We start from the raw sequence: 14,815 nt of genomic DNA on the forward strand, positions 1-14,815 counted from the left end.
ATAAAAATGTGTCGAGTGTGCCATTAAACAAAACATTTCTTTCTTTTATAGTTATTTCAACACATGGTCGAGTGTGAGAAAGAACGCTAGTGACACACAGACTACTCTTACCAAACAATCAGCAACAATTACTTTATATGCACTTTCCTATAGACATGTTTTATGCACTAGTCACTGGTTGGAACATAAAATAACCAAAGAAATTTGTGGATGGTCCAGGTCTTGATGAAAAGTCAAAAGACAAATTTGTCAGGAAAGCAACTTAATTTGCTATTTAATTCTGACATTTCGTCAAACAATCAAACACTTATTTTGATAAAATTGCCTTATTTATCAGGGTTTGATTTATTAGATGACGGCAGACGTAAATTGTCTAACTTTACACTAAACTTATATTTACACTTTTTGCATACAACTGGATCCACATTAAGGTGTTAAATTGTTTAACGACACCACTAGAGAATATTGATTTAATCATCGGCTCTTGGATGTCAAACATTTGGTAATTTTGACACATCGTCCCGCTACATTTTTCTACTAGTAGCAAGGGATCTTTTATTATGCACCATCCCACAGAGAGGATAGCACAAACCACAGGTTTTGATATGCCAGTCGTGGGGCACTGGCTAGCAAGCGCTTTACCACTGGGCTACACCCCGGACTCTTCAATAGGCTATTAAAAATAGGGTGGCTGCCAGATAGGATCACAGTCACTGTAGCAACATGAGTTTTGATTTCTGGGTCTAGAAATGGATGCACTTTAAAAAGGAATTAAAGGGGTGGGGGAGGAAATGCAGTGTATGGATTTTTTATCTTTAGTTCTCGGCAATTAGATCTACAGATCTGACAATATAGTCTGAAAACCATCAACACTGGTGTTTATACATGGTGTAAAAAAAATAGCAAACAGCTAGCGGTTTTGTATTTTTGTGTATATTTAAAAACTGCCAACCAATCAAAAGCCTGGAATAATTCTTCCCTTCTTTATAAGTTTTTTTCGTTTTTTGTCTTTTCTTTCATCTTTTTTCTTGTTAATATTAGCCTTTCTTTTTTGCTGTTTCTCTTCCAGTTTTTGTTTTACTGTGTTTTGTCTATCCTGCCACACTTTCTGTTTTTTGTGTTTCATTTTGTCCTTCCGTTTTGCAGCTTTCGTTAAAAGTTCTGGATTGTCCTTGACCTTCGCGCCCTGTGCCTTATTTAATGCTGCCTGCCATGACATCTTTTCTTCAAATTTATCTGCTGCTGCAGCATCTTTTTCCCGTAACTTGGTCACTATTTCTTTCCTCTTTTCTACCTTTTCTAACAAACGTTTATAGTCCTTTCCCTTGAATTCACTTTTTGGGGTATCTTTCTCCCCTGTGTCTGTGAAATCAAATTTACTAAAAACCATTTTCCCCTCCTTGTTAAAAACCGGTTTATGTGATGACGGTGCAACCTTTAAGGCTGAATTACTCAAGACAGTGTCATCTGACTGGGCTCCAATTATTTTGGATCGTTTATTCTTAGGTTTTTTCTTCGCCAACTTCTTCTCTTTTCTTCTTAGCCTTTTTTGCTCTCGTAATTCCTCTGAAGTCAAATTCCCTGTTCTACCTGCAAGAAGAAAGCAAACAGAATAAATAAACCTAGCTACAGTCTGAGTTTAACATACTAGAGGAAAGGAAAAAAAGAAGAACAGTTTTGAATGACAGTTGAGAACATTTTAAAGGTCCAGGCTTATCGAAAACATAATTCACTGCTGTTTGGCATCTACCTATACCATTTACAATATATATGGAGTATCACTGAAACAAATTCCAAAATATTTTATCCAAAACGTTTTAATATATTCGCAATAAAAAGTCACGTTTTCCCGATCACTCCTCGAGCTAAATCACGTGACCCTGTGATGCGCTATGTGGCATACTATGAAAGCATTACTGTGCACAGTCTTTCACACATTTGATTTGGAACGTGTTTTTTAAAATGCGAAAATGTTATTCCAGTGAATTGAACTGTATGGATGGAATATTCTTTTGGTGATAGTTTGTTACAAAAAATAAAAGCGAAATAAGATCCACACATGCGCACCCGAGAAAAAAAATCCATGTAGACATCTTAGCTATGCATGACAATGAACATGTATGCATCTGCAGTAATGACAAACTGTGCCACTCAAGAAAATGATTTGGAAACCAATCATGTGATGTGTCATGTGTGGTAGTTTATTTTCATAGTAATATTTTTAACAAGATAAAACAAAATAATGCTAAAGTAATTCTGGGATAATAGTGTAGTGTTTATGGGCAGTCTATAAATAGCGGAGTCACCGATCCACATCTACTGCACCGAAACATGCAAATCATTTTGGATACAAGGGGGTGCCTACATTTATGCACAATTTTTAAATGTTTATTTACTACAGACAGACATAAAACAATTTGTAGTGTATCTCAGATTATGCACTGTTTCATTGGTGAGATACACATTTTATTAAGTATTTCAAAACGTTCACACAGAAAATGGTCTTCGAATGCTTTGGTGCACTGATACACTGGACAGCACTGTAGCCATTTGGTTCCCCAGATCATCGCTGTTGTATTTCCGCTGAAATTGATAGGGAAGTACTGTACCCATAACAGATTTTAACCTTCTTCGTCACCAATCAAGGTACCATTAGAATAGATTGACAAATGTGATAAGACCAAAATGTCCAAACTAGCATTCATTAAGAATCAGCTGTTTTTAAAAAAATCATTATCTGCAGTCGCCATGTTATCTACTAACAGCATGAGTGAAATCCGCTGCATGCTAAGTCACTTTATTAATAATTGGTGCTGTATTTTTGTTCTTTATTTTTAATAATGTAATCTTTATGTATTTTTATATATATATACTGTGTATTAATAATGTGCCATGAGCCTGGACCTTTAAACTATGGGTATTTGGTGTGTAACATGGTTAAGAGAAAGAAGGGAAACCAGGAGCCACTGCATAGGTTACTCTTACCGACAGAGCATCAAGGGATCTTTTATGTGCACTTTCCCCATGGGTAAATACCATGACCACTGATATACAGAATGTAGGACACTGGTTGGGATAGGAAAAAGCAAGACAGCAACCAATCTTACGATTCATCATACCTCTACAACTGAGCTACATCCTGACCCCAGCACACTATAGAGAATTAATATGTTTTTATTATTAATATCAATACCTCACAATTCAAAAATAGTTTCCTATGTGCCAGACACAACAAATCATGTTCACAAATCAAAAAACAGAACAAAAATTCTGCAGTATAAAATATCTTGCCAACCATAAACCTTTTCGGTATATACTATGATAAACATTCGTAAGTGCAACTACAAACCAAGTTTTATCGACCTAGTTTGTGTGAAACTGAAACTTAACTGCAAAGGCTGACACCATCACCACCATCAGAAAAGTAATATCTATATCTGTAGCTGTTTCACTTTATAAATATGAGACAAGAAAGTGTCAAGACCGTCACAACTCACAGAGCTCCCCCAACACGCATATCCAAAAATTCAATGTTTAACAAATGTATTTATTAGTCCAGCGGCCACTCATAACAGCAAAAATATTTTCCATATTTCCTCAGTGAGAAATATTCTATATTGGTGTAATATACAATATCATTGGACGATTTGATGCTTACAAACCGATGATGTTGTCGCTACTAAATATGACATCATCACGATTAGCCAACATTAGCAAACACACAAAATGACGTCATGTAGTTTAAAAGAGTTTAGACCAGCCTCGGTGGCGTCGTGGCAGGCCATCGATCTACAGGTTGGTAGGTACTGGGTTTGGATCCCAGTCGAGGCATGGGATTTTTAATCCAGATACCGACTCCAAACCCTGAGTGAGTGCTCCGCAATGCTCAATGGGTAGGTGTAAACCACTTACACCGACCAGTGATCCATAACTGGTTCAACAAAGGCCATGGTTTGTGCTATCCTGCCTGTGGGAAGCGCAAATAAAAGATCCCTTGCTGCCTATCGGAAGAGTAGCCCATGTAGTGGCGACAGCGGGTTTCCTCTCAAAATCTGTGTGGTCCTGAACCATATGTCTGACGCCATATAACCGTAAATAAAATGTGTTGAGTGCGTCGTTAAATAAAACACTTCTTTCTTTCTTTTTTAAAAGAGTTTGCATTTATGACTCTTGTTTTCAGTGTTACATTTATAACAAAATATAACTTTAATGCAATCCATTATAGATTTTTTTAGCAGAATAACTTTTGTTTTTGAAAAATATCTGTGAACGCGATTACAATACAAAGTTATAGCAATACTCAGAACAGTGTGTAAAGTGGTTTACATCATTTTTATATATCTATGTGCATGTCTGTCGAAAATAATGGCTTTTAGAGAAAAAATAACTAGGGTAATAAACAGAATAACAAACATAACCAGTTATCAAAGTTATGTTGAAATAATTTTCATTTGTCACAAGCTAATGGGGAAATTTTCTTTTGAAGGGCTTGTAATATATGCATATTGGTTAGCTGGGTATTTCTGATTAAAATCATCATATGAATAATTGCATTTTAGTCTGAGACACTCTAGACTTCATTTTCTTTCCCCAAGTTGCACCCATTTTCTGTCCCTGGTCACAACTCTCTAATTTAGAATTATATTTCATGTGTATTCAGTTATTATACACATAATGTATTAGTAGTAGCATTAGTAGAAAACAAAAGAAAGGAATGTATTAGTGATACCTCAGCACACTGTTTACAAGGTGTGTGTGGTGTGTCCAATCTATTTCCATGCTTATATCCAATTACAATTTAAGCACACCTCAGCTTAACCAGGATGGTGGGTTAGTGAGTAAGAAGTTGGATTTACACCTCCCACTGAGTCATTAAAATTTGCTCTAAGTGGAAGCCAGTACTGTGATGTGACCACAGTACCTACCAGTCTGATGGTTCAAACCAGTGTTTGATATATGTTTCAGAAAGTCACTAAATCTTACAGAAGCCTTGGCTAATGCCCTATGTATTACAGTAATTCTGTTGATAATTTCTACTAACACAGAGTAAAAATGCACTAGTCAGGACCAAGTACTAGTGTATTTGTTGAACCCTGTAAACCACTACACCACTAAGACTGGTTGTGATGAGTGTGAACGAAGTACAAATCTCAAACAAACCCCTTAACTCTTGCATCCTGGCATGCAGCTTTTCACGCAGGGCCTCTATGTCGGTGTGCTTTTCCTGTTTGGTGGACTTTTTCTTACTTTTCTTGTTTTTCATCTTCTTGGGTACAACTTTACCTTTAAAACAAGAACAAAATGCCATCAACAATCAAATGACAAAAGTTACAGGACCTAAAGAAAAACAAGAGGTCATTTTTATCACAAAATTCTCTGTAAGAGTTGAAAATGACCACAAAAAAATGTTTGGAAAACAAAGCAGTCATGAAAAGTTGGACTTTACTTCCATGAAAGAGTCCATGGGTAGTACAGAAAGAGTCCAGGGGCAGTACAGAAAGAGTCCATGGGTAGTACAGAAAGAGTCCATGGGTAGTACAAAAAGAGTACATGGGTAGTACAAAAAGAGTACATGGGGCAGTACAAAAAGAGTACATGGGTAGTACAAAAAGAGTACATGGGGCAGTACAAAAAGAGTACATGGGGCAGTACAAAAAGAGTACATGGGTAGTACAAAAAGAGTACATGGGGCAGTACAAAAAGAGTACATGGGGCAGTACAAAAAGAGTAAGTACAACAAGTCTTAAAAAAGGGGACAAAAATGTCCATATTGCTTGCTAAATTAGGTGCTATTCCTTTTTTCTCAAATTTAATTGAATTAAAATATATTTTAAAATAAATGTCGACATTCTAATGGTTTATTTAAGAATGGCATATTAATTATTGTATTTTTATAAAATCCCCAATGATATTCACACTGAAAAGTTTTATAACAATCATACATTGATGTGTTTAGGATCACTGTTAAATGACAAATCAGGAAACATTTTGCTTGAAAATTGATTAACTAATAGTATTTAATGCTACAGAATTGAGTAGCAATCTCTAAAACTTGCATAGTGAATCGCGGCACTGAACAAAGTGTTCCCTGCAAATGCTCACCCTTTTTCTTTCTTTCTTCATCAAGTACTGCTAGATCCCCCTGCAACTGTGAGACGGTTTTTGTCTGTAGCGGATCATTCTGAAAACCATTTTTATGTTTTGATGACTTCTTCTGTGGTTGTGGCTCATCATCTACAGTAGAAAAAGCTAATATTAGTGACACCATAGCACTATTCCAAAATGTGACACTTACAGCAGTAACTTTCAACCTAATAAAACAAAGGTATATTTGTTTAAAGACACCTCAGTACTTTGTAAACAATGGCTATTTCATGTCTAACATGATTATTTCAATATTTGGTCGATGGATAAAAGAGGAAACCCACTACATCCACAACTTTGACATACCGTTTGTGGGGCACTGGCTGGGATGATCAATAGTATATACACAGAAGAGCATCAAATTAGTGAATAGTCAACAAAGCCTACCATTTTGACAAAAACACGAAAAAAGAAAAGTACAAAATATTCACTCAAAGTCCTGTTAAACAGATTATCACAGAGGAAAAATATGCCTTCAGGCGTGTGTGCAGGAAATTTTGCATGGGGCACTAGATTGGCAAGTAAAGTTTTCAGAGGTTCTCAGGTCATGTTTGAACCCAAAACCCCCCATCTCTGAACCCCAGGGCTCAAACTTAATGATGGCAATTGAGATTGTCATAGGTCAGGAGCGTCACCAACAGCACTTTTCTGCCACTGGTTAATCCAGGGCTCAAACTTAGCAGTAGCCCGGGGTGTTTTGGCTACCAATTTCTTGATAGATCTACCAGATATTTAAAGCCAGTAGTTTGCCAGGCTACTAGTTTTTCACATGTTTGATTTGACACCCGATAGCCGATATATTTTTGTGCTGGGATGTCTTTAAACCTTCAATCGTTAGTGTTATAAATGTAGATTTCAAAAGTGTATATTTCACAGTATACCGCTCATGATTTTTTAAAAACCCCACCCTAAAACAAAAACTCTTTCCCTCTCATTCTCGACTGCAATCAAGACGCAAACGGTCTTCGTAAACACAGCTGTCAACATTCACAGGAGCTATCTATCTTGATTCTGTGAAAGCTAGAACATAGCAGAATGACAATTGAACATGCTGTGTGTATTTTGTTGACTGGTATTCATATTTAGGTGGTTATCACAATATCGAAAAGAAAAAAAAAACGGTCTAAATTTGTGTAAATGTTATTGATGTAATGTGCACATGGGTTCGATCTCTCGCTATTTGTATAATTATATCTTTTACAACATGTTGAGACATTATTATTTAATAAAATCTGAAGATTTGTAAAGGATGTATTCACTGAAAATAACTGATAATACAGACTTTGAAGTAGATGATGTTTGGATTACTCATCATCGACTGAAAGTGAAAATAAACTGTCATACACAATGACGTCATGGATATTGATCATAGGATTTTAAAAAATATTGATAAGTTCTTCTGTAAATTTAATTTAGATAATTAAGACTCACTAATATGTCCTCTAAACTATGACACACGCCAAAACAGTGTTAAATTAGTTGGGTTTTTTTTTTTACAATTTGAGGTTGAATAATGTAGGTTCAAAATTACATATTTCACGTTGGAAAGCTGGGTGGATAAGACTTAAATAAAAATAAATGATTTTGGTTTTTTCTCTTTTTTCTGTATGGAGCTACCAATTTTTACTGAGGGCTTCCACTGAAAAGCTAAGGTCAAGGCCTGTAAACCTGTGCTGTCGGTAATGCTCCTCAACGATGGCAAACTGTACATACCTGGTGTATATTATCTGCTAGTATTTAACAGTTGTGCTTTCAAAATATGTCTACATATAGCAAAATAACCTTTCAGTCATGTTGATTGCATCAAAAGTCACTTTGAAAAACAAAATCGTAGGCAGGATCAAAATTGCCATTGGTGGGTCATTTTAACCATGGCAATGTTTTTAAAATATTGCCATAGGCGACAAATTCTTAAGTTCGAGCCCTGTACCCGCACTGTATGTATGTGTCCATTTTCAGTCTCAAAGAATTTTATAATTCACATATAAAATGAACATAATTATAATGGTGAGGCAAACTTTAAATCTGCAGAATGCATCTGTTATGCCACTAGTGACTACCACTGACTGGTAAGCAGGTGGAAAACTATCTCATGACCTTCACCTTCATCTTCCATAGAGTCGGAATCAGAATCTGAATCTTCTCCTCGGATTTTCCTCTTGGCATCAGCATTGAAGAATGTTGTAGCTGGCACCAGGTCAATGAACGACTCGAAGAAGTCTCTGTCAGTTTCAATCTGAAGTCTGGGTATGGAAACACTGACTGCTTTAGAAACCGACTCATCAGAATCTGACGAAGACTCCATCAAGGTTACAAATTAAAATCTGAAATTCAAAAATTATAAATTTCTACAAGGCCAAATTTTTTAAATTACTTTCCGATTAATTAACGATGCCACTAGAGCAAATAACTTTGCTGGAAAAAATAGGTTAGGTAGGTAGGAAAAACATTTTATTTTGGAAAATAATTTTATTTATGGATATTAAATAAAGGTGTTGACTACCGGTATCCAAAATAATCTCTGCATGTATAGAAATGCGTTATGCAAACCAACAATACCATTCATCACAGTGTTTTACCTAGAAATGAAGTAAAGCATGGTAAAGTGATGTTTTGGGGGCATATTTTATGTGCAGTTTTAAATATAAGGGCTTTTTTTCCCATTATACAATTTTCAAAAGGACAAAACCGTATGGCCATTTTGTTTTCTATATCTATTTCATAACTTAATTAAAAAAGGACATATGTAGTACTATCCACATAGGTGTGTTTAAAGGCTTCTTTTTACATGGGCAACTTATAAATTTATAAAAGGCAAGGCATTTTGATTTTGAGGGCAACATGGTGCTAATCTATCTGTGGGAGAGTACATACAAAAGACCCCTTGCTGTTTAATAATAGGCAGAAGGTTTACTCTCATACTAACACTTAACTTCTGTACTGGTCCAGGACAGACTTGGTTGAACCTTAATTGGATAGAAACCAGTAAATAAGTTATAACAATTTCTTTTAATGAAAACTGAAAAGGAGGGTTCTATATTTATCTGTCCAACAATAACATTTAAAAAAAATGTTATGAATATTATCTTTCCTAGTGTATCTAAGAAATGGTAGACTTACCAGTTTTATAATTTGCAATGTTAGTTTTATTCTGTATGCATCCAGTATTAAAGTACACACTTGGTTTGAAGCAATCAATTGGTCCAATGAATAGAAATGCAGTACAAATGCTCAGGATGCTCAAACAAATGTTGAAAAGTAAAGTTTGTTTTATTTAACGATGCCACTAGAGCACATTAATTTTTATCTTTAATATCATCGGCTATTGGACGTCAAACACATGGTCATTCTGACACTGTTTCTAGAGGAAACCCGCGACGTTCCCAGTGACCACTTACAAAAAATAATGAAACGCATCAAGATCTTACTGACATATTTAATCATTTGATTTGGCAGTAAACTCCATCAGTATCTGTAAACATTCCCTCCCCTAGTTTATCAGAAGGTCACTAAATTTCTACAAGGCCAGTTTGTCGCTGGAATAAATCATTAAATATAGTTATTATTATTATTATTAATCAGAACACCTCACTACGCCAGATGTAGAGTAAAGATCGCATATATTCGTGAAACAAATTTTCCGACTCTTCGCCCGATATCTCACGAAAGTTACCGAACTTCAATTTGAAGGGAAGTAACTCCATCAATCAATTGTTAAAAGAAAACATTCCGTGGCTAACGGGTCGCCAATAAAACTAAATTTGTGACAGTAAAACCACCGATATACGTCCGCAAATTGGAAAACACCAAATTAGTGCTTTGATAGTTTTGGAATTTTTTCGTGGAAATCGTTGTTATATTAAAAAAACATTTTTGGATATACAAAAAATGTTTTAGGGTCAGGTAACCGGAAACAAACAACATTTTATGATACGCCCAACTGTAATGTCTTTGCTTTGTCATCTATAGTAGACTATAGTAATTATTTCACATATAAACTTACTTGAAAGCAATCCTCAGGTCACAATTGTTGGAATGGTATGCATATATTATTCAATCATGATATTTACTGTATTTAAACTACTTTATTTTCATGACACGCAATTTTCACGCAAAACAAAAATTAATATGTTCGCTGTTTGTAGATTTATATCTTTGAGCATTCCTGATTAAACTCAAAATTAAATAAACATGTATTTTCCAATAATACCTTATATCTTTATCGGAAGCGCCAATTACAGTGTAACAACAAATAACGGCATTATTACAGCGCAAGAAGGCTATCAGAACAGGACAGGTAGTTAGCACCAGTATTCTATATTATTATTACTGACATTTTATTTCCACGAACTGCTGTCACAATGGGCAGACACTGCTTTATAAATCCCATTGAATCCACCCTGTGGTGAGTGGGTTGATATAGTTACGTAGACCTTAATGCATTACTCCAGGTCTTAGTCTAAGAAATGAAGGACAAGTACACCCATCTGTTGATTTTTAAAATCTAATCTAACTTTAAAATCTAATTTATCAAATATACATACACCAAACAGAAATAACAAGTGGAGCATATTAGAAAGTTAGGGGAGGGGGCCACTGTCAGTGTGATGACCTGAGGGATTGAAATTTTAGGGCATAGGATAGCATAGGACTTTTTCGGTTCCATACCTTGTGATCATAGGAACCCATTGCAGGGCTAGCTCTGGCACTCGCTAAATTCGCCAACTGCGAATTTCAAAAACAAATGGTGAATTTTATTTTAATTTGGCGAAATAATTTTATGTAATAATCAATATTTTGACACAAAATAACTGGATTTTTTGCAATTTTGTAAGTTTAATAGATAATTTGGCAAAATTTTCTGCTGACCTAAAGCTAGCCCCGCACTGGTAATTGTTTAAAAAAAATAATTATATATATATTATTTTCGATGAATAGCCATACTCGATGTAATAATCATGGGAAACAAAATTTTGATTTTACTGACATGAGGGCTGGGCATGCAGCACCCCCCATCCCCAACTACAGGAAGAAACCCAACAGCACCCTCTTTCAATAGTGGTGTGTATTAGTGATCAATATGTGAAATATTTGTTATCAAGCTCGAAAATTATCAATGTAATGGCATTTAGCATCAAACACAGGGTTATTGAGCACTATATTAGAGTGGGAATCTTTGCCTACCCTGTGGTAGGGTTACCAGTCATATCGTGCCCAGGTCATATTGTCCACATGTAAAAACGTCCCTGGTTCTCATCAAAACGTCCCCAGATCGCATACACAATAATTATTTGAGAGAAGTGGAATCAAATTCAATATCATTTCAACCCTATTCAATCCCTGAATGCCATTAGGCCTATAAATAAATATTTTTCTTTCAACAATTCTTTTTTTCTGTGTCAGATTTTTGCCACCAAAACGTGCCTATTCAGTCAAATTAACTGTCTAGAATTGTTTAGAAAGCACACAGGGCCATAATGACACAGGAAGTTATGGTCGGTCCTTCGTATGCGGGGACGAAAAGTACTGTAACATTTGAACTTTAATTTAGTCAAATTAACATCCTAGAAAGCATATCGGGGCATTATGTAAAACGTTATGGTCCTCCGTACACAGGGACGTTATGGCCCTTCGTATGCGGGGACGATCTGACACTGGGACGTTATGACTGGTCACCGGTGGAAGGCAGTAATTCCGTATTTTCACTAGACAGTATCTCTAGCAGAGACTGGTCATAAGTCCGTCAAGCTATCAAACGGTAAAGTAGTCAGGCTACATCCACCCCTTGTAAAAGAAAACCCACCAACAAGAAACATGTAATTTTTTATTTTTTTGATTTGTATTTGGGTTTTTTATTTTCTTGGAACGGTCGGAAGTCTTGCCTGAATTCTCACTATGCTCTCAGAGCTCACACTACAATAATTTGTTTTAAAAATAGCCAAATATTTCCTTGAAAATTATTTAAAATTAAAAAATAGGTCAATTTAAATAATTTTATGGCAAGAGCTCCACCCGTTCCCCCCATCATTTATAATAGTTTAGGGTTAGGGTTAGGGTTAGAGATAGAGTTAGGGTTAGGGCCCCATGCCCCACTTTTCTATATATACCCCATCAAAAAATCCCTCTTTAGATCGATAACTAATGGGGGGAACGGGCGGTACACTTTCCAATTTTATTAGCCAAAGACTAAATGTTGTAGCCACTTTGCATAAAAATTAGAAAATAGTCAAATTTGTTCATGGTCAGGATGAGCTCTGGGTTTTGGCCACTCTAGATCAAGGGACGCCAAGCCCCACTCCACGATCCACCCTTCTCGGGGCTTCCCAACAAAATTGTCACTTATCAACCCATACATGATGATGATTCTGTAACTTACCAGTATACAGTCCGTCTCAAAATACGTTGGATTTCTGGCAAAATACAACGAACTTGAAATGTGAAATCCATATGCTAGAGCAGACTATAAAGTGTTACATTTAAACTATAGGCTAATTAAAAGTAAAGATGCTAAAACACATGCACGTGTTGACAAAATCTGGCCACCAGGTGTCACTTTTTCCTTCCGGTTCTAGCGAATTCGTTTCCCGTAGTTTCCTCTATTGGTACTGAGCCCTCCAGTCTTCTTGGCACACAGGCGACATTTTGCAGATTAAAGGGACATTCCTGAGTTTGCTGCAAGTTTTAAGATGTTATCGACTAACATAGACTTTTTAACGAGTGTAATTACATATAAAATATATTTTTCTGCATTTAAAATATTAGTGGCTGTATATTAAATGTGTTTCTGATCGTTCTAATATTTGTACTAGGTTAAATTTCACTTTATTTCCTAAAACATATTTTTTCGTAGAACGAAATTATTTAAAGACGAAATCCAGTTTGGGCTTCTTACAAATATTAAGACGATCAGAAACACATTGAATATACAGACACTGATATTCTAAACAAGAAAATATATTTAATATGAAAGTTTAATCGTAGAAATATTTTGTTAGTCGGAAACATCTTACAATGCAGCAAACTCGGGAATGTCCCTTTAAAACAGCAGATCTATATCCCAATAATTGGTCACGTCGACCCATTTTCACATTACTATAATGATTATGCTTTTACGGTGATCCATGAGTGCATGCCATCACAGCTATATATATTCCATTGAGCTCTACCCTAAGTTTAGGTTTTCTAGCTAGTCTTGGGAATAGAAGTCCTCCTATGGACGGTGCAAGAGCTATGGCACATCCCGTTACCGATCTGCTAGCGGAGTGGCGGTCATCTCAAGGTCGAGCACCTGACAGTGGATCATGGAACCAATCACCGCTTTGCCTAAATCATCCTTTCGACTTTGCTTTGTGCATAGATACGATTTTAATTACGGGTATACGATTTTATCATTCAGATTGGTATACGGTTTTCTTATTCAGATTTTTAATTTTCAACCATTAAATTTAAGAACGCCGATTTACGAAGAAACCATTTTTGCATACTCGTTGCAATCAGTGGTAAAACGTTCTCTTGATGCGCGGTCGGTCTGGGATCGATCCCCGTCGGTGGGCCCATTGGGCTTTTTCTCGCTTCAGACAGTGCACCACGACTGGTATATCAAAGGCCGTGGTATGTGTTATCCTGTCTGTGGGATGGTGCATATAAAAGATCTCTTGCTGCTAATCGAAAAAAGTAGCCTATAAAGAGCCGACAGCGTGTTTCCTCTCTCAATATCTGTATGGTTCTTAACCATATGTCCGACGCCATGTAGCCGAAAATAAAATGTGTTGAGTGCGTCATTGAATAAAACATGTCCTTCCTTCTTTCCAATCAGCTGATGACATTATTATTTATGTTATGTCTGTCTTCAACATTATTTAATGACATGGTTGCTGGTCATCAGTTGGTCAACTTTTCCTAATCCACAACTTATTAAAGGTCATTGGAAAAGGTCCCTTAAAGCCGCTCTCTCAAAGTTTTAAACGTCATACATGCATTTCGCTATTTTTACATACATGTTTGATTTTTAAAAAATCAAAAATCAAAACATAACTACACAATATACAAAATTTGCATATTTAACTTAAGAATAACAAAACTTTAATGTAACGCCACTCAGCTTAAACAGTATCTTTTCATTAATAATATTGCATTTTGCAGTAGGCCTAATATAAATTTATATATACTAGTAAATGTAATTTCTTGGATGTTACTTTGTCTGGGCATGTACAATAATCTTAAAAAAAAGTACAGGCAATCGAATAAATATTTGTGGTCATGATACATCTTCGAGACTCTTCAAAAAAGCATTGCTGTTGCATAGTTTGATAGTTTCTGTCATTCAAAGTCTGGCATGGACATTTTTGAGTGATGCAAATAGGGAAACAAAGTTTGTACTGTGACGCTAAATCAATTTGAAAATATTACCATTAGGCCTACAGTTCATAAACAAATAGACAGACAGACATACGGACAGACGGACAGAGAAATTCTGTATTTACGTCTCACTTTGTGTACAGATTGACAGACAGACATACGGACAGACGGACAGAGAAATTCTGTATTTACGTCTCATTTTGTGTACAGATAGACAGACAGACATACGGACAGACGGACAGAGAAATTCTGTATTTACGTCTCACTGTGTGTACAGATTAACAGCAGTTGAATAGTATAATACAGCGATAAA

General features: G+C 35.8%; 1 protein-coding gene across 1 annotated transcript; it reads right to left on the bottom strand.

Moving 5' to 3' along the window:
- Nucleotides 1–917: 917 nt before the first annotated feature.
- LOC121372595 (surfeit locus protein 6 homolog) lies at nucleotides 918–12,703 on the bottom strand. The gene is made up of 5 exons (XM_041499003.1): nucleotides 12,521–12,703; nucleotides 8,248–8,468; nucleotides 6,103–6,234; nucleotides 5,161–5,283; nucleotides 918–1,590 (listed from the first exon to the last, which is right to left on the bottom strand). The coding sequence occupies exons 2-5, from the start codon at nucleotides 8,447–8,449 to the stop codon at nucleotides 956–958; spliced, it is 1,092 nt and encodes a 363-aa protein (XP_041354937.1). The 5' UTR covers nucleotides 8,450–8,468; nucleotides 12,521–12,703; the 3' UTR covers nucleotides 918–955.
- Nucleotides 12,704–14,815: the final 2,112 nt, after the last annotated feature.

This window comes from Gigantopelta aegis, chromosome 4 (genome assembly GCF_016097555.1).
Source record: "Gigantopelta aegis isolate Gae_Host chromosome 4, Gae_host_genome, whole genome shotgun sequence".
Classification (NCBI taxonomy): Eukaryota; Metazoa; Mollusca; class Gastropoda; order Neomphalida; family Peltospiridae; genus Gigantopelta; species Gigantopelta aegis.